The sequence below is a fragment of the Bubalus bubalis genome, chromosome X, assembly GCF_019923935.1.
Source record: "Bubalus bubalis isolate 160015118507 breed Murrah chromosome X, NDDB_SH_1, whole genome shotgun sequence".
NCBI classification, from domain to species: Eukaryota; Metazoa; Chordata; class Mammalia; order Artiodactyla; family Bovidae; genus Bubalus; species Bubalus bubalis.
The window spans coordinates 88,505,189-88,529,895 of record NC_059181.1 but is presented as its reverse complement, the minus strand read 5'-3'; the positions used below and the strand labels follow the sequence as shown (position 1 = coordinate 88,529,895).

The following is a 24,707-nucleotide window of genomic DNA, read 5'->3' as shown; positions in this document are numbered from 1 at the left end:
CTCCCTGAAGCACCTCTGAATGTTTCTTTAAATGACATCTTTCCGAGTTCCTAGATTGTTCAATCACATGATTATAAGCATTCTCTGAATGTTCTTACCACAGATGACAGCTGTTAGCCTTCGGGGGTAGACCATCTCTAAGAACCCCAGGCAGGATACCTCTCTGGGGCAACTCTCCTCCTGGAGTTTGCCAGTTTCCCAGATCCCAGTCTAGTACCTCTAATTAGTACGCTTTTTCTGTTGGCAGCCAAAGCTAATGTGCTCTGCTTTCACAGAAGTCCAGGGTGGTGACGGAGGGTGAAAAGGCATTTCCGGATGTGGCGGACTAGCCTGCGTATCGCCGTTGCCATGGAAACCTGACGTAAATATGGTGACCGTGACGATTTTTCTGCGGAGACGCATAACCTGAGAGCACCACAGGTTCAGTCTTCAGGTGTTTGGGACTCTGCTGAGGGTGTGGGGCCCGGCAGGGGGTGGGGGGCGGGATCGCCCTGGGCTGTGGGGAGACAAAGGGATCCGCATTGAAGCCGCCGCTTTCCCGCTTTGGGGCTCGGTGTCCCGCTGTCTCGTAGGTAAAGCTCTGGGGTCCCGCCCGGCCCCAGTGAGTGTGGCGTCCTGCTCCAGGGGTGTCCTGGAGCCACTTTCCTCCTTAAGGCAGGAGCGCGGGAGGTGAGACAGGTAGCGACTCTCTCTGAGCCTCAGTTTTTCCCTCTGTAAAATGGGGATGAGATTGCTTTCCCCACAGGATCTCTGAGAACATTCATTGATAACACATGAGTAAGCCTATGGCCCTGTGGGTATTGCGGGATCATGAACATCTGTATGAAGTCAGGCCACTTCTTACTCCTTTTCAACTTTGTTGTTAAGGGATAGATGAGGAAAGGAGAAGAAAAAGGCCATGGTGGGAAGCTCATTGTAACATCTGGTTGTTATAGTCACTACCCAGTTGTTTCAGTGTCATTGTCAGCTAACCCAGTGCCTCGCACGGTGCAGGGCACGCAGTTACACCGGTAAACCATGGTGATTGCTGGATGTGTCTTTCCTTGTGCAGCTCTCATGCTGATATGTGTGTGTGTGTGTGTGTGTGTGTGTGTTAGTTGCTTAGTCGTGTCCGACTCTTTGCAACCCCATAGACCATAGCCCAACAGGCTCCTCTGTCCATGGGATTCTCCAGGCAAGAACACTGGAGTGGGTTGCCATTTCCTTCTCCAAAAGGAACTATAGAAAGAAAGTGAAGTCACTCAGTCCTGTCTGACTCTTTGCGACTCCATGGACTGTAGCCTACCAGGCTCCCCCATCCATGGAATATTCCAGGCAAGAGTACTGGAGTGGGTTCCTCATGCTGATGGCCTTGCTCATATCAGGTGTCTGAAGGAGGCAGGTTCTGAGGACCTGTGTCCTGATGGCTGATGGAGCTTCTACTCCAGGTTCAAGGGCAGTGGTCCTCTGGAGACCCCAACCCTTCACTTCGTGGTGGAATATGACATCTGGCTCTAGTGAGTTCATAGATCTGGATGAAAGCATGTTATGAAATGGCTCCTGGGCTTCCCTGATGGTCCAGCAGTTAAGAATCTTCCTTTGCAATGTGAGGGACAATGGTTCGATCCCTGGTATGGGAAGATCCCACATGCCATGGGGCACCTAGGCCCATGTGCCACAACTACTGAGCCTGAGCTATGGAGCCAAGGAGCCAAAATTACTGAACACATGTGCAGTGACTACTGAAGTCTGTGCACTCTACAGCCTGTGCTCTACAACAAGAGAAGCCACCACAATAGGAAGCCCATGCACTGCAACAAAGAGTAGCCCTAGGTCTCTGCAACTAGAGAAAGCCTGAGTGTAGCAATGAAGACCCAACACAACCAAAAATAAATAAATAAATAGATATTTTAAGAAAATAAAAAGAAATACTCCTGTGAGATTCTACCCTAAAAGTAGAGAAGGTACTTTGATCTCATGGGAAAGAGATTTAACAAGTGGAATGTCAATCCATTAGCAGCTACTTGCTTTGTAGTAGTCCTGAGGCCCATTTCAGTTCAGTTCAGTTCACTCCCTCAGTCATGTCCAACTTTTTGCGACCCTGTGGACTGCAGCAAACCAGCCTTTCCTGTCCATCACTGTCTCCCAGAGTTTCCTCAAACTCATGTCCATCGAGTCAGTGATACCATCCAACCATCTCATCCTCTGTCATCCCCTTCTCCTCTTGTCTTCATTCTTTGCCAGAATCAGGGTCTTTTCTAATGAGTCCATTCTTCCCATCAGGTGGCAAAAGTATTGGAGCTTCAGCTTCAGCACCAGTCCTTCCAGTGAATATTCAGGACTGATTTCCTTTAGGATGGACTGGCTTGACCTCCTTGCGGTCCAAGGGACTCTCAAGAGTCTTCTCCAACACCACAGTTCAAAAGCATCCATTCTTTGGCGCTCAGCTTTCTTTATGGTCCAACTCTCACACCCATAGATGACTATTGGAAAAACCATAGCTTGGACAATAAGGACCTTTGTCAGCAAAGTAATGTCGCTGCTTTTTAATATGCTGTCTAGGATTGTCAAAGCTCTTCTTCCAAGGAGCAAGCATCTTTTAATGTCATCTTTTAATGTCATAGTCACCATCTGCAGTGATTTTTGAATCCAAGAAAATAATGTCTGTTACTGTTCCATTCTTTCCCCATATATCTACCATGAAGTGATGGGACTGGATGCCATGATCTTAGTATTTTGAATGTTGAGTTTTAGGGCAGATTTTTCACTCTCCTCTTTCATTTTCGTCAAGAGGCTCCTTAGTTCCTCTTCACTATCTGCCATAAGGGTGGTGACATCTGGTGACATAACTGAGTTTATTGATATTTCTCCCACCAATCTTCATTTCAGCTGATGCTTCATCCAGCCTGGCATTTCACATGACGTACACTGCATATAAATTCAATTAACAGGGTGACAATATAGAGCCTTGATGTACTCCTTTCCCAATTTGGAACCAGTCCATTGTTCCATGTCTGGTTCTAACTGTTGCTTCTTGACCTGCATACAGGTTCTCAGGAGGCAAATAAGGTGGTCTGGTATTCCCGTCTCTTTAAGAATTTTCCACAGTTTGTTGTGATCCACATAGTCAAAGGGTTTGGCATAATCAATAAAGCAGAAGTAGATGTTTTCCTGGAATTCTCTTGCTTTTTCTATGATCCAACAGATGTTGGCAATTTGATATCTGATTCCTGTGCCTTTTCTAAATCCAGCTTGAACATCTTGAAATTCACGGTTCATGAACTTTTGAAGTCTGGCGTGGAGAATTTTGAGCATAACTTTGTTAGCATGTGCGATGAGTGCAATTGTGTGGTAGTCCTAACATCCTTTGACATTGCCCTTTTTTGTTATTAGAAGGAAAGCTGACCTTTTCCAGTCCTGTGGCCACTGCTGAGTTTTCCAAATTTGCTGACATAATGAGTGCAGCACTTTCACAGCATCGTCTTTTAGGATTTGAAACAGCTCTGCTGGAATTCCATTACCTCCACTAGCTTTGTCCATAGTGATGCTTCCTAAGGCCCACTTAACTTCACACTCTGGGATGTCTGGCTCTAGGTGAGTGATCACACCATCATGGTTATCTGAATCATTAAGATCTTTTTTGTATAGGTCATCTGTGTATTCTTGCCACCTCTTAATATCTTCTGCTTCTGTTAGGTCCATGCCTTTATTGTGTTCATCTTTGCATGAAATGTTCCCTTGGTATCTCTAGTTTTCTTGAAGAGATCTCTAGTCTTTCCCATTCTATTGTTTTCCTCTATTTCTTTGCATTGATCACTGAAGAAGGCTTTCTTATCTCTCCTTGCTATTCTTTGGAACTCTGCATTCAGATGGATGTGTATTTCCTTTTCTCCTTTGCCTTTCACATCTCTTCTTTTCTCAGCGATTTGTAAGCCCTTCTCAGACAACCATTTTGCCTTTTTGCATTTCTTTATCTTGGAGATGGTTTTGATTACCACCTCCTATAAAATGTCACAAACCTCCATCCATAGTTCTTCAGGCACTCTATCAGATCTAATCCCTTGAATCTATTTCTCACTTCCACTGTATAATCATAAGGGATTCCCATTTGTAGATTCATCCATTCCCATCCATTTGAGTTCACTGATTCCTAAACTGTCAATGTTCACTCTTGCCATCTCCTGTTTGACCACTTGCAATTAACCTTCATTCATGGACCTCATAGTCTCAGTGCCTATGCAATATTGTTTTTCCAGCATTAGACTTTACTTTCACCACCAGACACATCCACAACAGGGCATTTTTTTCCACTTTGGCTCATCCTCTTCTTTTCTTCTGGAACTATTTCTCCACTCTCCTCCAGTAGCATGTTGGGCACATACCGACTAGGGGAGTTCATCTTTCAGTGTCATATCTTTTTACCTTTTCATACTGTTCATGGGGTTCTCAAGGCAAGAATAGTGAAGTGGTTTGCCGTTCCCTTCTCCAGTGGACCACATTTTGTCAGAACTCTCCACCGTGACCTGTTTGTCTTGAGGCTCTACACGGCATGGCTCATAGTTTCATTCAGTTAGACAAGGCTGTGATCCAAATGATCAGTTTGACTCGTTTTCTGTGATTATGGCTTGCATATTGTCTTCCCTCTGATGGATAAGGATAATAGGCTTGTGCAAGCTCCCTGATGGGAGGGACTAGCTGTGTGGAATACTGGGTCTTCCTCTGCTGGGCAAAGCCATGCTCAGTAGATCTTTAATCCAGTTTTCTGCTGCTGGGTAGGACTGTGTTCCCTACCTGTAGTTTGTCCTGAGGCCAAGCTACAGTAGGGGTAATGGCTGTACTGGCAACCTCCTTCAAAAGGACTTATGCCAGCACACCACAGCTCCCAGGACTGTTGTAGTCCGTGCCCCTGACTGTGTGGCAGGCCACTGTTGACCCATGCCTCCACCAGAGACTCCAGACACTCACAGGCAAGTCTGCCTCAGTCTCTCGTGGGGTCACTGCTCCTTTCTCCTGGGTCCTGGTGCACACAAGGTTTTGTTGTGCCCTCCAAGAGTCTGTTTCCCCAGTCCGAGGGAAGTTCTGTCATCAAATCCCTGGGAGTTCTCAGGCCCTTTGCTGCATCCCCACTTTGGGAAATCTGTTATTGGCCCTAGAATTTTTACAACAGTGTGAGAACTTCTTTGGTATAATTTGTCTCTAGTTTGTGGGTCGTCTGCTCAGTGGCTCTATAGTGGAGCTAATGGTGACCTCCTTGAAGAGGACTCACGCCACACACTGCACCTCCCAGGTCTGCTGCATCCAGAAACCCTGTCCCTGTGGCAGGCCACTACTGACCTGTGCCTCTGAAGAGTAAAGAATGAATAATATGTGATCTTTTATTTCTTATCTGGGTAGGGCCCAGCCTCCTCTCAGTTGTTCTGCTATGGATGATTTGGAGTTTCTGTCCACAGGGAAGGAATTTAAATTGCTTTTCCTGGGTGGTGGGGGTCCATCTACCTCCTACCTCATGTCTATATCATGAAACTAACACTACAAAGGAGCCAATGAATTCCTCCTGCCTCTTTGTAACCTCCCCACCCACCTGCCTCTGGCCTCAAACTTCCTCGCCTGGATCTTTTCCATTCCCAGGAAACCACTGGACTTCTGTCTCTATTAATTAATTTCATTGTTTATGATTTTATGTAAATAGAATTGTACAGAATGTACTTTTTTCTAGCTTCTTTCATTCAGCCTATTTCTAGATTTATTCATTTGTTGACTGTATAGGTAATTTCTTTTTATTGCTGAATGGTATTCTGTTATACAGATATATCACAATCTGTTTTATCCATTCATCTGGTGATGGATATGAGGTTGTTTCCAGTATGAAGCACTTTTAAATGACACCAGTATGAACATTTGTATTTAAGTCTTTAGATGAACACATGCTTTCTTCCGCTAGGGTAAATACTTAGGGGTTCAATGGCTGGAGCATATGGCAGATGTAAGATTGATATTGTGAGAAATCACCAAACTGGTTCTGAAGTGGTTGTACCATTTTTCATTCCCATCAGCAGTGTATGAGGGTTCAATCTTCCAAGCACAATATTGTCAGTGCTTAGTGTAGTCATTATTTTAAATTTTGGCCATTCACACAGGGTGTAGTGATGTCTCATTGTAATTTTAATTTACATTTCCGTATTGACTAATACTGTTGATCATCTTTTCATGTACCTATGTGCCATTTATGTAATTTCTTAGGTGAAGTGTTGGTTCAAATCAATCACATGCCAGAGAAGTCATACACAAAACAGACTTGAAAGTTATAATGGAAATAGTCAACAGTTTGATGAGTCACTGAAATAAGAGCAGAAGAAAAAGAAAGAAAGAAAGGAAATTATGGCTTTTCCTTTGTAAAATGTAGTCAATGTGGACAAATACCCCTGGTGATCAGATCTAGAATTGTAGCTCTGAAAGTCTCAAGGCAGTAAGCAATGGAAAGGGAAGAGAGGGAGGAGAGGGTTTAAAATTACTGACTCACAGTCTTCAAAAATGTTGAGGTCATCAAAGTCAAGAAAAAACTGAGGAGCTTTGCTAGACTGTGGAAAACGAAAGAGACATGACAATATAAGATTCTGTCCTGGATCCTTTTGCTATGAAGGATATTGTTAAGACCACTGGCAAAACTTGAACAGGGTCTGAGGATTAGCTTGTAATAAATATTATTAATGATAACTCCCTGATTTTGATGGTTGTCTTCTAGTTACACAGGAGAATATTCTTGCCTTTAAAACATACACTCTAAAGTATTTGGGAGCTACAGGGCATCAGCATTGTGTTGGCAACTTGCTCTCTTAGGGTCCAGAGAAGGAGGTGGGGCAGAGGATCCTTTGTTTTATACCAGCAACTTTTCTATAAGTTTGTGATTTTTTAACAAGGTGAAACAAAGAGCATGTATTATTTTCATCAGAAACGTGGGCTCCTGTATATATATGGGCTATATATATGGGCTGAAAGGAACCCCTTTGGATTTTATAACAATGATGCCATTGGTGACCTTGTTAAGAACAGATTGAGCTAAATGGAGAGGCAATAGACAAGGATGGGCTGAGGAATAACAGGGAGGTTGGAAAGTGGAGACTGTGACTATATTAATAGTTCCCCGCTGTTTTGAGAAGCTTATTGTTTGTGAAAATGAAAAGAGAGAGGGGAGGATGTAGTTCAGGAATATTGATTTGTAAGGAAGCATTTTGGGGGGGTCTTGGTATGTTTGTTTATCTATTCATTGAAAAGAGAATCATAAACCAGTTTGTAATAATGTTGAAAATGTAAGGGTTCAAGGCCTAAAAGTTGATGAAGATGATAAACAGTCTTTAGTTTTTCTGATTCTTCTGCATTGCCAGGACAATGCGTAAACACTGAATTCATCATTTACAGGTGGCTGGATGTGGAGAATGTTCTACAAAATGGTATTTCTATAAAGCTCTTCAAATAGTGTACATTATATATAAATTATACATACACCAACTACAGTAATGGATATCTCCAGGGCTGTGGCAAAATATAGACATTATATGTATTTCTGTGTTGTTTGAATTTACCTTCCATCCAAAATTTACTACTTATATAATTACGATAAAAATAACATTTTAAAACAGGAGATTGGAATCTGGTCTTACATTTATTTGCAAATTGTTGTTGTAATGAGAGATTTACTTTCTGAAAATATGTCCATAGTTAATCATGAATAGGGGAGGAAGCAAATTAGATACTATGTATATCATCATCCCAAATTTTACTGATCAGGTAGGATCTGTCTGTCATGAGGCTCAGAGACTGCATAGGTAATAGCAATGGAAGCACAGGGTCTTGTGCTGCATTTCACATCTAGAAAAGTCTGTTACATGAGTTTAAGGGAACCCTAGTCCTCCCTCACCCCTTCCTAATCTGTTCTTCTCAACCATGAGATTCAAGTTGCAATTTCAGTTCTTGTCACCAGCTGATGAAGACCTCTAATTCCTAAATTTTCTCGAAGCAAAAACACTTTCTTTTAGCAAGGAAAGAAAACCAAAGCAATAAACATTTTTGTTTGTTTAGGTAGACTTTATTTTGTAGATCAGCTTTAAGTTCAAGGAAAAATTGGGCAGTACAGAGAGTTCAGAGAGTTCCCATACACCCCATGCTCCTGCACACCCACACAATCTCCCCCTCAGTACTACCAACATTCCACCTCAGAGTGGTACATTTCTTACAATCAATAAACCTACATACACTTTATCACCCAAAGTTCGTATTTCACATTGTCAAAGCAAGTAACATTTAAAAAATTAATTTTTACAAAGCAGATGCTAAAACTGGAAGTATAAAACAAGCCTTTATCTTGTATACAATTAAGAAAAGGTTGGAAAGAAATATGGTCACTGTCAGAGGCTCATCTTTTCAATCTTGGTATTTCATTCCTCCTTTCACTATATATTTATGAGCAACTTCTATGTGCCAGGCACTGGCAACCTGAATTCAAACTCTTACTTCACACCTTTCTCTCTGTTCAACCCTCAACTTTTCTACAACCTCCTACTTAGTGGTTCTGTCCTTTACACCTGCAAGATTCTACCAGGGTTTTCACATCACATACATTTACACAAACCCGAACCTGAGTCTGAAAAGGCGACTGTCCGTGGGGGAGTCAGTATGCTAGTGTAGAGTGAGAAAAATTAGGGTTAGAATCCTAGTAATCCTCTTAACAAGCTATGCGACCTTAAAAAGGATTACAAAATACTTGCCCCACTCCTTAAGTAGTATAGTGTTTTATGAATATATGTATGTATGTATATATGAGTTTCCAGGTGTTATGTGCCTAAGCATAAAACATCTGAGTCTTAGGATAGGAATAAGATTTACTTGAAATTATAAAATTATGCCCCCAAATGTTCCTACCTTTTTAAACTGCCACCAGCAATGGGTAAAAATTCTCAATTTATGTATCATAGAAACAAAAAATAAAACCAAAAACAAACCAGAGCTTTGGTATTTCAGTTCAGTTCAGTTCAGTTCAGTTGCTCAGTCGTGTCCGACTCTTTGCAGCCCCATGAATCGCAGCACGCCAGGCCTCCCTGTTCATCATCAACTCCTGGAGTTCACCCAAACTCATGTGAGAATTTTAAAATAAGTCTTCCTCAACTGATTACTCTGAAATATTGCTTTCTGTTGTTTTCACCTCCATTTCCCTAGTTACCAATACAATTAACCACATTTCCTGATATGTATTGCTTTTATGCATTAGGAATATTAAACCTTCACTGCAATGGCTTCATTCTTTTGTTTTGTCCTTCTTGAGAAAATATTGCATGCCAGGCAAGGCCAGTCAGAATCATGAGGGAAAGAGATGAGTTTTGAGCTAAATCGTTCAGGAGTAGGATTGTTGAGAGGAAGTGGAATACCTATATGGATATTCTTGACTATGCAAAGAACATGGAAGAGGAAATGTACCCAATGTGCTTGGGGTACACAGCCAGGAGACAGTCTGATATGGCTGAAGTACAGCCTACAAGGAGGGATGGGGTGTTGAGGAGGAACTCGGACTCACTTTGTAGCATCCAAAAACTACTAAGTAGCCCTTATAAAAACAAAGCAGAAAGGGACCTTACCAGTTACCTAGTCCAGCAACTTTAGTTTGCAGAGACAATAATCAGGCTCAGAAAGAGTCAAATAGTTTGCTTCGTTGTGCAAAAGCTTTTAAGTTTAATTAGGTCCCATTTGTTCATTTTTGCGTTTATTTCCATTATTCTGGAAGGTGGGTCATACAGGATCCTGCTGTGATTTATGTTGGAGAGTGTTTTGCCTATGTTTTCCACTAGGAGTTTTATAGTTTCTGGTCTTACGTTTAGATCTTTAATCCATTTTGAGTTTATTTTTGTGTCTGGTGTTAGTAAGTGCTCTAGTTTCATTCTTTTACAAGTGGTTGACCACTTTTCCCAGCACCACTTGTTAAAGAGATTGTCTTTTCTCCATTGTATATTCTTGCCTCCTTTGTCAAAGATAAGGTGTCCATAGGTGCGTGGATTTACCTCTGAGCTTTCTATTTTGTTCCATTGATCTATATTTCTGTCTTTGTGCCAGTACCATACTATCTTGATGACTGTAACTTTGTAGTATAGCCTGAAGTCAGGCAGGTTGATTACTCCAGTTCCATCCTTCTTTCTCAAGATTGCTTTGGCTATTTGAGGTTTTTTTATATTTCCATACAAATTGTGAAATTATTTGTTCTAGTTCTGTGAAAAATACCATTGGTAGCTTGATAGGGATTGCATTGAATCTATAGATTGCTTTGGGTAGTATACTCATTTTCACTATATAGATTCTTCCAATCCATGAACATGGTATATTTCTCCATCTATTTGTGTTCTCTTTGATTTTTTCACCAGTGTTTTATAGTTTTCTATATATAGGTCTTTTGTTTCTTTAGGTAGATATATTTCTAAGTATTTTATTCTTTTCGTTGCAATGGTGAACGCAATTGTTTCCTTAATTTTCCTTTCTGTTTTCTCATTGTTAGAGTATAGGAATGCAAGGGATTTCTATGTGTTAATTTTGTATCCTGAAACTTTATTCATTGATTAGCTCTAGTAATTTTCTGGTGGAATCTTTAGGGTTTTCTATGTAGAGGATCATGTCTTCTGCAAAGAGTGAGAGTTTTATACAGAATGAAGTAAGCCAGAAAGAAAAACACCAATACAGTATACTAACGCATATAATGGAATTTAGAAAGATGGTAACAATAACCCTATATGCGAGATAGCTAAAGAGACACAGATGTATAGAATGGTCTTTTGGACTATGTGGGAGAAGGCGGGGTGGGGGGGATGATTTGAGAGAATGGCATGGAAACATGTATATTATCATATATGAAACAGATCACCAGTCAAGATTCTATGCATGAGACAGGGTGCTCAGGGCTGGGGCACTGGGATGACCCAGAGGGATGGAATGAGGAGGGAGGGGGAGGGGGGTTCAAGATGGGGAACACATGTACACCCATGGCTGATTCATGTCAATGTATGGCAAAACCACTCCAATGTTGTGAAGTAATTAGCCTCCAATTAAAATAAATACATTAAAAAAATTTTTTTCAAACAGTTAAAAGTTAAAAAAAGAAAAGAAAGAATAAAATAGAACATGGCTACCATGCATGTATTAGGTATCTGCTAGGATCCTATCCACATTTCATCCCAGACTTCTTACATGAACTCTAATCCTGTGTATCTATCAGAAATCTTCAATTGGAGGAAGATAAATATTAGTACAAATCCCCTGGTAACCTGTACCACTCAACACAGATTTTCCTACCCAGAAAGCATAAACTCATTCATTCCTCATCCTTGCAAGGCCACCATATAGAAGAGAAGTTCAAGTGGGAGAGTGGTGAGACCATGGTCACTAGAGTCAGACAACCCTCACAGAGATGGTCTTAGCCTTTTAACTGTGGGACCTGAAAATGATATTTAACTGCTCTGACATTTAACCTTCCTCATTTTTAAAGTACCAATGTTGGGCACCTAGTGGGGCACTTCAGAGGATGCCATTTTGATTCCCACTTTGCCCCCTACATTCTTTTTTTTTTTTTTTGACAAAACAAGAGACTTTATTGGGAAGGGGCACCTGGGTGGAGAGCAGGAGGGTAACGGAACCCAGGAAGAATGCTCTGCCATGTGGCTCAAAGTCTTGGGCTTTATGGTGATGGGATTAGTTTCCAGCTTTTCTTTGTCCAGGCATTCTGATTCAGGGTTCTTCCTGGTGGCAGTCACATTGCTCAGCCAAGGTAGATGACAGTGAGAAGGGTTCTGGGAAGTGGTAGGACATGTGGTGTCTCCTTTTGACATTTCCTGAATTTTTCTGGTTGATGGTGGCTTGTTAGTTCTGTGTTCCTTAGCAGGACCTCCTGTTATAAAATAACTCATGCAAATGGTTACTATGGTGCCGGTCAGGGTGGGTGGTTTCAGTCAGTGTGTCACCCTTAACAACTCCCCACTAAGAGACTTCCTACTCAAAATATTTCTTGGGAATTGGGGCAGAAGTCGTTTTCTTCTGTAACTTCTTCCAGCCGAGACTGGGTGTAGTCCTGCCTAGTAAGGCAGACGACCCCGTGGACTGTAGCCCACCAGGCTCCTCTGCCCATGGGCTTCTCCAAGCAAGAATACTGGAGTGGGTTGCCATTTCCTTCTCCAGGGGATCTTCCTGACCCAGGGATCGAACCCGGGTCTCCTGCATTGCAGGCAGACGCTTTACCCTCTGAACCACCAGGGAAGCCCAGTAAAGCAGAAGTCTCTCTCTATCTGATCTAAAGTGCCCCTTCCATCCTTTAAAGAGATGTCCTGAATATGAATGGAAAAGTTTGATTACTAGAGGATTCCCTATTGCTTGAAAATGTAACAGCATAAAGGGATAAGCATACAAATTCATTACATGCCCACACGAGTTTCTGTGCCAGTTTGTTATGAAGAATTGGCTGCCAGATGGAGTCCTAGAGAAAGAATGTCATTATATCCTTTCCATTTAATTGAATCATCTACAGTCGAGTCCAGAGTAGAGGAAGAAAATCTCCCCCTACCCTTCTATTTAAAAAGCTCTCCAATTGTCTTATTTTGACTTTTAGATTTAACATCAGAAAAGTGTGTGAACTTTGATCTTAAGGCACTGAAGCTGATGAGGAAGCACACAGTGCGATACTGACTTGGCTAAGTAAAACATTGAAATGAGAGTTAGATGTTCTCATCATAAAGGCCTTTTGGAGAGGCTACTCCCTTCCACCAGCCTCAATGATTAAACGAGATAAAAATATGGAGTCCTCCTAGCCACTCAGGAATGTTAGCATTCAGAATACCAGGACAAACTCATCATTACCTTCGAGGTACAAAATACTCATTTGATGTTTTGTATATTATATCAGTTAATGAAGAATTTAAAGAAGTGAAAATAAAAGGGATTGCAAATGGCAAATGTTTACATTCTTGTTAAATCAGAAATATATATTATTTTACAGGTTCTTTTTTTTTTTTTTTTTTTTGGCCACACTCCACCACATGAAGGATCTTCAATGACTAGGGATTGAACCCATGCCCCCTGAATTCAAAGAACAGAGATTTATCCAAGGAAGTCTCAGGTTCTTTTCCATTATGGTTTTTACAGGATATTGAATATAGCTCCCTGTGCTACATAATACATCCTTATTTTTTATCTATTTTTTACATAGTAGTTTGCATCTATTAGTCCCATACTCCCAATTTATCCCTCCCCCCACTTTGCCTTTGGTAACCATAATTTGTCTTCTATGTCTGTGAGTCTGTTTCTGTTTTGTAAATAACTTCATTTGTACTATTTTTTTAGATCCTACATGTGACATCATATATGTCTCTCTCTCTTACTTCACTTAGTATGATAATCTTTAGGTCCATACATGTTGCTGCAAATGATATTATTTCATTCATTTTATGGCTGAGTAATATTCCATTGTATATATGTACCACATCTTCTTTATACATTTATCTGTCAATGGACATTTAGGTTTCTTCCATATCTTGACTATTGTAAATAGTGCTGCTATGAACATTCAGGTGCATGTATCTTTTCAAGTAAGACTTTTCATCTTTTCCAGATATATGCCAAGGAGTGGGGCGGCTGGATCATATGATAACTCTATTTTTTTTTTTTTTAAGGAACCTTCATACTGTTCTCCATAGAGCCTGCACCAATTTCCATTCCCACCAACAGTGTAGGAAGGTTCCATTTTCTCCACACTCTTTCTAGCATTTATTGTTTTTAGACTTTTTGGTGATAGCCATTCTGACCAGTGTGAGGTGAGGCCTCATTGTAGTTTTGATTTTCATTTCTCTAATGGTTAGCGATGTTGAGCAACTTTTCATGTGCCTATTGGCCATCTGAATGTCTTCTTTGGCGAAATGTCTATTTAGGTCTTCTGCCCATTTTATGATTGAGTTGTTTGTCTGTTTTTATATTGACTTGTATGAGCTCTTTGTATATTTTAGAAGTTCGTCCCTTGTTGGTCAATCTTTTGCAAGGATTTTCTTCCAGTCTGTAGGTTGTTGTTTCATTTTGTTTATGGTTTTCTTTGCTGTGCAAAAGCTTATAAGTTTGATCAGGTCCCATTTGCTTATTTTTGCTTTTATTTCTTTTACTTTGGGAGACAAACCTAAGAAAATATTGCCACAATTTATGTCTGAGAATGAGTAAAACAACATTTTAAAAGATATGCGTTGGCCTAAGCATGAGGCACAGGTCACTTTTATAAGAATCAGCTGGGATCTTGTAAAAATCACAACTTCTAAGACCTTAACCCAGACCTGCTAAATACTTTCCCTGGAGTCTAGAACTCAGGAATGTGGTTTTGCCATTCAACTTTATCTGTTTCTGTATTAGTGTACCTGGTAGGTAACAATCGAGCCATGCAGCACTTGTTTGCTGCTGCTACTGCTAAGTCGCTTCAGTCGTGTCCGACTCTGTGCGACCCCATAGACGGAAGCCCACCGGGCTCCCCCGTCCCTGGGATTCTCTAGGCAAGAACACTGGAGTGGGCCGCCATTTCCTTCTCCAATGTGTGAAAGGCAAAAGTGAAAGTGAAGTCACTCGGTCGTGTCCGACTCTTAGCGACCCCATGGACTGCAGCCTACCAGGCTCCGCCATCCATGGGATTTTCCAGGCGAGAGTACTGGAGTGGGGTGCCATTGCCTTGTTTACTGAGTGCTAAAGACAGAAAAGGCCCCTCCCTTTATAGGGCTTCTATTCTTTTTTGGATACACATAAAATAACTAATATAATTTCAGTGAGCAAGGAGTGCCATGAAGAAAATAAAACAGAGAAATGGGATCAAAAATAACATTTATGTAGCGAGCAGTCAAGGATTTCCAGGGCCACCCAGTTTGACAACTTTAAAGATCATCATCACTTACTTTGACTACAATGTACATGATGATCCCTGGAGCTGCACCATGTTATGTGACTAGAGAAGGCCATGCTATGGACGTGACATTTCAGCTAACACCTTGATGATAAGAATGAGCTGAGTGTGTATGCAATCTTTTGATATTAGCCTAAGGAATAGCGTACTCTGAAGTGGGAGTGAGTATGACTTATTCCAGAAAAAGATAAAAACCAGTGTGGCTGGAACCTGCTGGAAAATGTAGGGAGAGCTGTGAGAAAAAAAAAAAAAGTACAAGGGAAGCTATTGTAAGATATGGAAAAGAACTCAGGCCTAGCTGGCAATTTTACCACATTTCCATAGTCAGTATACTTTCTCAATATCTGAGAACCCTGTGGCACAACAATCTAGTCTGCGTTCAAAACTTCAACACTCTCTCAGACCTCAACATTTTTAACTGCTCTTTTGGCTTCTTGTTTCTTTGGAAAAGTAGATGCTGATTGTCTGCATATCAAAAATATCACAGAAGAGATTGTCTATATGCCCCTAGCACCAAACATACCAATTTACCTGCCTCACCACCTATGCTCCCTACTTTCCCTGCTGTGAAAAAACTTCCTGAAGTAGCCCCTTCTAATTGCAATGGATCACTCTAGGACTTTGATTGTGTGATTGATTATCCCCATTCTCCCTTAAGCCAGCAATAGTCTTCTTTCTACTAGACAAGAGGACATATGAAAGAATGAACAAACAGATGAACTCATGAAAGATTTGAGAGCTGGATGGGGGATACAGAAGGAGGTGTTAGTGTGATTCTCGGTTGTTTCACCTGATTATCTGTGTGACAGGTAGTGATATCAACCGGGATGAGCAATGTATAATGGATCCTTTCTGGTGGGAACATGATGAACCATCTTGATTTCTCAATACCTTTGTATACCCAAGTGGGAATGTTAAGAATGTAGCAAGATATTTAGATCAGAGACTGACCTAGAGAGGGAAACACAGGAATCATATGTGGATGAATGGCAATTGAAGATATAAGTATAGGTGAGATGGCTGCCGAAGGAGAGAATGTGGAATGAAAGGGAAATGTGGACAAAATGGGCACCAAGGAACTCCCAACATATGAACTTCAAGAGTCTTCAGTGAGCACATGACAGAACCAGTATTAAGAGCCCAGGTGTTCATCTCCCAGTTCAGCTGTGCTCTTTCGTTACAAGATGCTACCCCTAGGATGAACCTCTTTAGAGTGGGCCCAGCCATGGGTCTTTCTATCTAGGATAGCCCCAAAGGAAACCTGTGGAGTGGCTGTTTATGTGTTCTATCCACTTTGGACAAGTAACTCTCCCACTTCACTAGACTTATCCCTCCTTTTGTAATGGCCTGCTTTCCTCTGCATATAACCCACTATGATGTTTACTTTGCAAGCCACGTCTTGCCTATTAGGGGAGAGGGGAGACTGTTAAAGGATATTGTATTGTAACCTTATGCCAGAAATCCCTGATGTGGAGAATTGAATGAAGAAGTACACTTGTGTAATGAGAAATATACCTAATGCAAGTGTGGTTGTATCTTGTGCTGATTTCCATATGACTAGAAATAGGTTGTTGCACAAATGAGGTTTTTAATGCTGCTGGGACATATTCTATTTCATTATGATGTTTTATTATCATTTTTGGGCTTCCCTTGTGGCTCAGCTGGTAAAGAATCTGCCTGCAACGTCGGAGATCTGAGTTCAATCCCTGGGTTGGGAAGATCCCCTGGAGAAAGGAAAAGCTACCCACTCCAGTATTCTGGCCTGGAGAGTTCCACGGACTGTATAGTTCCTGGGGTCACAAACAGTCGGACAGGACTGAGCAAATTTCACTTTCTCTTTCATTATCATTTTGGATCTTTTGTCATGTGTAGTTATTTTTTCACTCATTTTTTTACCCTGATTATTTTTGAGAGACTTGAGGGAAGGAATGCTCCTGTAACCAGACATGGTACAAGCATGAGGTAAAAGGGGAAAGCATGTACTGCTGCTGCCGCTGCTGCTAAGTCGCTTCAGTCGTGTCCGACTCTGTGCGACTCCATAGACAGCAGCCCAACCAGGCTTCCCTGTCCCTGGGATTCTCAAGGCAAGAACACTGGAGTGGAGTGCCATTTCCTTCTCCAATGCATGAAAGCGAAGAGTGAAAGTGAAGTCGCTCAGTCGTATCTGACTCTTAGCGACCCCATGGACTGTAGCCCACCAGGCTCCTCCCTCCATGGGATTTTCCAGGCAAGAGTACTGGAGTGGGGTGCCATTGCCTTCTCCGAAGCATGTACTAGTAACCGTTAAAACTTAAGTAACTTTGTTTTGAATAGAAATGATTTTTTAATTGAGAAGATCTCAAACAGTACCCAAATATTTACTATTCACAATGGTAACAAAACTTATTTTTGATATTCATCTATAATTTTTAACCTTGTAATAACTTTTAAACATATTTCAAAATATGAAATTCCCATAGCTATATTCCAGAAAGCATGTTTTTTAATCAAGTCAAATATATAAATGTATTTGTGACAAAGTACCAAACATTATAATTAACCGAGTATTCCACTTTAAAATTACTGAAAATCAAGCATAATCTTGTACTGCTTTCTTAGGTTACTTTTGAAAGATAACTGCATGCTGACATTATATTGTAGAGAGTTTAAAAACACACAGAGAGAAGACATCTCAAAAAATGGCAGAGTAACTTTTGCATCACACTGGAATCTAATTTTTTAAAAACACAAACAACTACAGCAATGTTGCCTTAGAAAAAATGCACAATGTGGGAGGTGTGAGTTAAGTTTTATCTGGGACAAAATGAGGGCTGCAGCTGGGGAGACAGCATCCCAGATAGCTCTGAGAAACTGCTGCTCCAAAGAGGTGAGAGAGGAGCTAGGATATATAGGAGTTTTGCAACAAAGAGCAGGTAGTCAGGAACATCAAAAGACTGCTGTTGATTAGAGAAACCAGATATGTCAAGTTACAGAATTGAGTGCTTTTCTCTGTATGGGAAGATGCCAGAGTCTGGACTCACTGTAATCATTCGTTTGATGTGCACCTCAGCTATCTGGGGCCAGTACCCTGTGTTTTCAGATCCTGAGTTTCCTCGGGGCTCAGAGTAGGAAGTGTTTGCAGTCTGATGGCTTTTAAATGGAAGATATTCTTTCCTCCCTGAGTTCCCTCAGGACTCATCAGCTCACCTTCAGTGGTGGCTACAATTGCTGATGACTGTGACATCCTTTGTTTACTGATATGACAGGAAACATTCCATTTGTCAGCAACCAGGGAAAAACCTGTTGAAGAGAGAAGCTCCTGTATTGTAGTTAGAGTGCTGTGGTATTCTCAACTGCCGAGCAGTCATCCCCAACACCCCAGATCAGCTGGTGAAAGTTGCTAGTACCAGAAGGAGCATTATGGAGTTTATTCTCAGTGAATTGTGGCTCGGGATCTCAACTCATCTGGCAGAATGTTTATCTTTGTTTTGCCTGATTCGGAGCTTTCCCAAGGAGTAAAGTGGTTTTTGCTAAAAGCATTTAAAGGCTCAGATATTTTCCCTAGCTGCCTGGGGCAAAGGACAAAACTCAGAATAAACAATAAACGTAATGAAAAAACTGGGAGGAAGAGGTTGTGAAAGGAGACACATGGGAGAATAAGGGCTTTTAAAAGTTCTCAAATATAAAGGGGGATCAAGAAGACCACACATATGCCCAGAATGGGAATGTACTTTACAGGCCTGAGGAGACCCCAAGCTTTCACCTCTGGATGTCCTTCAGACTCTGAAAGAAAAGAAAGTGTTAGTCACTCAGATGTGTTTGCGACCCCATGGACTGTAGCCCACCAAGCTCCTCTGTCCATGGGATTCTCCAGGCAAGAATACTGAAGTGGGTTGCCATTTCCTTCTCCAGGGGATCTTCCCAACCCAGGGATTGAAACCAGGTTTTCCGCACTGCAGGCAGGTTCTTTACCATTTGAGCTACCCAGGGAAAGTCTGAAGTAGGAAGTAAAAACTAAGAGAGTTGTAAATTGCCTGGCTAAACACTGAATGAGTTCCCCAGCAAGGACCAATCTGCAAAGACTTGGAAGAGTGTTTCTTCTTTTTTCTTCTTAACTTTCATTGACTCCGGGTATTTATATAAACTGTCCAAACACCAGCTGACCACTAAGTTTAGGCAACACAGACTTCAGTGGAAACACATGATAAAGAATAAAGACTTTACAAAAACAGTTTTGGAAAAATCTCTAAAGAAAAATTCAGCTACAAATCACAATGGCCAGCAACAACAAATCCAGGGGAGAGGGAAGAATATGATTTCCAGAGGTATCACATAGTAATAGTCAAAATGTCCAGTATCAACAGGAAAAAGATTATGAGGCATGCAAATAAAATATGGCTTACTCACAGGAAAAAAAAAATTAATAGAAACTGTCCTTCAGAAGGGTTTCCCAGGTGGTGCTAGTTGTAAAGAACTTGCCTGCCAATGCAGGTAGACATAGGAGATGTGGATTCCATCCCTGGGTCAGGAAGATCCCCTGGAGGAGGGCATGGCAACCCACTCCAGTATTCTTGCCTGGAGAATCCCAAGGACAGAAGAGCCTTGTGGGCTACAGTTCATGGGGTCACAAAGAATTAGACATGACTGAAGCAACTTAGCATGCACATTACTCAGAAAGCCCAGAGATTGGACTTAATAGGCAAAAACTTTAAATCAACTGTCTTTAATATGATCAAAATGGTAAAGGATAAAGAACTAAAATAACCCAGGAAAATGATGTCTCACCAAATAGGGAATATCAATAAACAGGAAAAAATTATAAATAGGAACCAACAGCAATCCTGAAGCTGAAAAGTACAGTAGCTGAAATGAAAAATTCAATATCAAGGTTCAACATCAAATGTAAACAGGCAGAAAAAGGAATCAGGGAACTTTAAGATAAGTCTGTTTCTCAGTCTGAGGAGCAGAAAGAAAAAAGAGAAAGAGAGAAGGAAGAAAGACTATTTGAAGAAATGATGGATAGAATTTTTAAAATTCAAGGAAAATCACAAACACACACATCCAAGAAGCTCAACAAACAAAGCAGGATACACTCACCAAAGCACAGTACCATCAAATTGTCATAGCCAAGGGGCTTCTCCAGTGGCTTATTGGTAAAGAATCCACCTGCAGCGCAGGTGACAAAGGAGACTTGGATTCCATCCCTGGGTCGGGAAGATTCCCTGGAGGAGGGCATGGCAACACACTCCAGTATTCACACCTGGAGAATCCCATGGACAGAGGAGCCTGGCAGGCTATGATCCATAGGGTCGCAAAGAGTCGGACACGACTGAAGCGACTTAAGCACATGTTAATGATATAATGGTTGTCATTAAAAGAGTCCTTGGAGAAGTGCAGAACGGAGAAGGCAATGGCACCCCACTCCAGTACGCTTGCCTGGAAAATCCCATGGACGGAGGAGCCTGGTAGGCTGTAGTCCATGGGGTCGCGAAGAGTCAGACATGACTGAGTGACTTCACTTTCACTTTTCACTTTCATGCATTGGAGAAGGAAATGGCAACCCACTCCAGTGTTCTTGCCTGGAGAATCCCAGGGACGGCGGAGCCTGGTGGGCTGCCGTCTATGGGGTCGCACAGAGTTTGACATGACTGAAGCGATTTAGCAGCAGCAGCAGCAGAAGTGCACCAAGTGATATGTCTAGGATTTACTTCAAAGATCATCTCTAAGGGTGGAAAGTGGGTAAGGGGATATAGATTAAATAAGATTGACCATGAGTTGTCCCGATACATTTTCAGTTGTTGTGTACACTCGGTGATGAGTACATTGCCTTTCATTATACTGTTCTATTTTTGCATATGTTTGAAATTTTCCATAATAAAAGATAAAGTTAATGTAAACTATAAATAGAAGAAATTTTTAATCAAAAATAGGAACAAAACAAAAAAGTGTGAAAATAATTAGAAACACCACCATCTCCTTGACTCATTTCCTGTTCCCCACTCTCCCCCATGCATTTGTGTTCAGAGAAAATAAGAAACCGGCGGACAATCATGATAAGGAGAATAACAGCTTGGGAGTGAAGTGGGTGGGACAACTTGCTCATCACAGATATTCTTGCATTAATTTTGTTTTTTAGAATATTGCATTAAAGTGTGATTATCTTAAGTGCTGAGGGGTTTAGCATCCCTTACAATGCTGCGCCTAAATCCCGGCAGGTGGGGGGTGTATCCTAGGTGCAGAGGAGGGAAAAGGCAAGTCCTCAGAAGAGAAATGGGAATGGCTATCGGCCCCTGGGAAGATATTGCCCTTAGGTGGCCGGCAGAGAAAGGCCCAGGAACACGTGAAGAAAGGAGGGTTCTACGGCCGGCTCCTGGACAAGTGTCACAGGGCGGCGGGTGGTGGTGGTGAGGACTGAGGGGCAACGGAAAGTGTATGTGCGCCACCAAGGGCTCTGCGAGACCCCGAGGGGCAGGAAGGGCGGGGCGAGGGCGTGGCTTTCCATTGTGACACAAGCCCCACGTAACCGGCCAGTGCCTCGTCTTGCTTGCACGCCCCGCTCTGGCGTCGGACCCGGCTCGCCTCTTGGTACCTGCTCCGGGTGGCCCTGAGGGAGCGTGGGCCGGGGACGACCCCTAAGAGGAGGAGAAGCGAGAGGAGCAGGTAAGGGACCCAGAGTGGGGTCCGCAAAGGTGGCGCGGGCGAGCGGACGCAGCCTGAGGACCTCTCCTCGGGAGTCCGTTGCCTCGGAGTGGAGACTGCAGCCCCAACGCCACCCCGCCCCCGCCCCGACACCCGGCGTTTGGCCGCCGAAAGCGGTAGGCCTTCCCGGGGGCTTGGGTGGGGGACGGGCCGGGAGGCCTTAAGGCCGCAGGCCCTTGCTAACACCTGCTTCTCGCACCGTAGCGAGCTTTTCCCACACCCCTGCCCCGCCCCCGTTCTTCTCGGGTTATAAAATGTTGGTCGGCGCGGCGTGTGGGGGCTGAGAAGGGGGCAGTTGAGCCTGGGATCGGGGCACGCTGGGTGGGGGTGGCTGGGGGTAGGGGACGCGGGGCCAGGAAGGAGCCGAGCGCCTGGCTGTAGCAGCCCCCTGCCCCCACCCCGACCCTCTGCAGGTCTGCGAGTCGAAGTGTTGCAGCGGCGCACTTGCAGCAAGAATCGGAAGGAGCAGGAGACAGCAAGGATAGGCCCAGGTCGGTGCGAGGGACAGTTGGGCGGTGGGGGGAACGTGGGGAAAACCCGAAGACTCCAAATGCTCCCTGCAACCCCGTCCTCCATTTTGGTGCCTGCAGAGACCTGGGCCTGGATCGGCAGGGAAAATGGGGGGTTGGGGGCGCGGGAGGCGGGTAGTGCTCGGACTGGGGGCTTCCTAGAGGGCGTAGGAGGCCTCCCAGGTGGGAAAAGGAAAATTTGCAAAGCCTTTGACCACCAGGACTGGGAAGCTTGAGAGGTGCGTAGTAGGGCCTCTGTCCTCGGTGCTGATCATTCCATCCAGAAAATAGCCCCTTGTTGCATCTTCTGTCTCCTAGGAGCAATGGCTTCCAAAGAGGAACGAGCAATAGAAAGTTTCAACATGGAAGATGCCCACCAGGAAAACGAACGAGGGGATCAGGCCTCTTTGAAGACTGGAGAGGAATCACGCGACTTGGGAGGGGGCAAAGTCCAGAAGTCTGGAGGAACTATCAGACTGGGATGGGTTAGACGACTTGTCCCTAATTTTCGATGGGCTATACCCAACAGGCGTATTGATCACAATGAAGTGGGAAATAATGTAGAAAAGCCTATGGGGCAGATAATAGAAATCAAGGGAAAGACTAAGAAGCAGCAGATGAGATATCATGTGCCCTATCAAACTCCTGAACCTGACAATCATTGTGAGTTTTGCCTTATACCTTGAATGTTAAAGAGTTTTCCTGAGGTTAATAATATGGCCTCTGCTCTACATGCTTGTAGTTTTTGTGAGTTACTTTTTCTGTAAATCTTTTGGTGTTTCCACTTACCAGTTTCTAACTGAATACTATTTTGTCTCATTGTATAACTTCCTGTCAGCAGGGCAATTTCATTCAGTTATAAGAAAAAGTATCCTTTTCATAATATGAAATTAATAAAGCAGTTTTAAAAGCAATCTTCCTGGTACACACCTTGTTTTATTTTTTGTTAATGTTACCTTTCCTCTTCTAGCTCCCTAGACACAAAATATCAATTGTCTTTGGTTATTTTTCGTCCTCAACCAACCAGGAAGGATCATATTCATGATTCAATATCTGATAGAACTTTAAGAATGCATTGTTGTTGTTGTTTAGTCGCTAAGTTGTGTCCAACTCTTTGCAATCCCATAAACTGCAGCATGCCAGGTTTCCCTGTCCTTCACTATCTCCCTGAGTTTGCTCAAACTCATGTCCATTGAGTCAGTGATGCCATCCAACTATCTCATTCTTTGTTGTCCCCTTCTCCTCCTGCCCTCAATCTTTCTCATCAGGGTCTTTTCCAATGAGTTGGCTCTTTGCATCAAGTGGCCAAAGTATTGGAGCTTCAGCTTCAGCACCAGTCCTTCCAATGAATATTCAGGGTTGAATTTCTTTAGGATTGACTGGTTCGATCTCCTTGCATGTCCTACTGTTTTCAAGAAGTGTGAGTCCACCATCTTCATAAAAATACCTTAGTGGGGGAAGCTCTTTGAGAATGTGGGACCTCTGGTTTCTATCCTTTAGAACAAGAGCGCTACTTAGTCTCTCAGTCGTGTGACTGTGCGACCCTATGGACTGCAGCCTGACAGGCTCCTCTGCCCATGAGGATTCTCCAGACAAGAATATTGGAGTGGGTTGCCATGCCCTCCCCCAGGGGATCTTCCCAACTAGGGATTGAACCCAGGTCTCCCACATTACAGGCAGATTCTTTACAAGCTGAGCCACCAGGGAAGCCCAGAACCAGAGTGGGAACTCCGAATGATCCCGTTTTTAGTAAGCTTTCCAGGTAATTCTAGTGTATATCACTAGAGGCCACTATTGTATGTGTGTATGTTGGAAAGTGACGTGTTAGTCGCTTAGTCCTGTCTGACTCTGCGACCACATGGACTGTAGCTCACCAGGCTCCTCTGTCCATGGAATTGTCCAAGCAAGAATACTGGAGTGGGTTGCCATTTCCTTCTCCAGGGGATCTTCCCCACCCAGGGATAAAACCCGTGTCTCCTGTGTCTCCTGCATTGCAGGCAGATTCTTCACTGACTGAGCCACCAAGGAAGCTGTATGTATATTTCATGAACACATATGTGTATCATGTCACATTAAGTGTAAACGAAGTAAGTGTAATAACATGATGAATACTTCCTGAATTCACTGGGCAAAAGCATTAAAAAAGAAAAGTACAAGACCTTAAAGTAGACTGATTATAAAAAGGGTAGGGACAATGGCAGATGACGGTACTGGAGTTGAGATGCCAAGTACCAAGGTTACCTTCTGCTGTACATTTTGGTGCGGGGGGGGGGGGGTCTGACTTGGGGCTTTTTCTGTAGGACTTTGTCATCTGGAAATGGAGACTATTTGACTATTTTAACTGACAACAAGCTCAAGAAGACCAGACTCAGCAAGACTGAGGCTGTTTTTCTGTGTTTTGCTTTTTTGTCTTTCCAATGTAGACGGGTTAATTTTTAGAACAGAGCAGAAAGAAACCTCAAATATCCTTCAATCCAGTGTTCTTCATAGTGGGAATTGCTGCAAATTACAGCTCTTGAAATCAGTTTTGTGGGTCACAACAAGCAATTTTTTAAAAAGAAATGCATCTGTTCATCACCCACAAGTAGTGT

The 24,707-nt window shown here is 42.7% G+C and overlaps 1 protein-coding gene across 3 annotated transcripts; it reads left to right on the top strand.

Moving 5' to 3' along the window:
- The first annotated feature begins 276 nt into the window (after positions 1-276).
- Positions 277-23,030, top strand: BEX4 (brain expressed X-linked 4). 3 transcript variants are annotated; one of them, XM_044936449.2, is made up of 3 exons: positions 277-420; positions 22,021-22,098; positions 22,435-23,030. In XM_044936449.2, exon 3 carries the CDS (start codon positions 22,440-22,442, stop codon positions 22,800-22,802), a length of 363 nt encoding a protein of 120 aa, XP_044792384.1. In that variant the 5' UTR covers positions 277-420; positions 22,021-22,098; positions 22,435-22,439; the 3' UTR covers positions 22,803-23,030. The 3 variants fall into 3 exon arrangements, with proteins under 3 accessions (XP_044792384.1, XP_044792383.1, XP_044792385.1); XM_044936448.2 differs by lacking the exon at positions 277-420 and adding an exon at positions 21,322-21,568; XM_044936450.2 differs by lacking the exon at positions 277-420 and adding an exon at positions 21,672-21,723.
- Positions 23,031-24,707: the final 1,677 nt, after the last annotated feature.

What these genes read in the sequence shown, in the direction of transcription:
- BEX4 (XM_044936449.2), top strand. Translation starts at nt 22,440, where the DNA reads ATGGCTTCCAAAGAGGAACGAGCAATAGAAAGTTTCAACATGGAAGAT.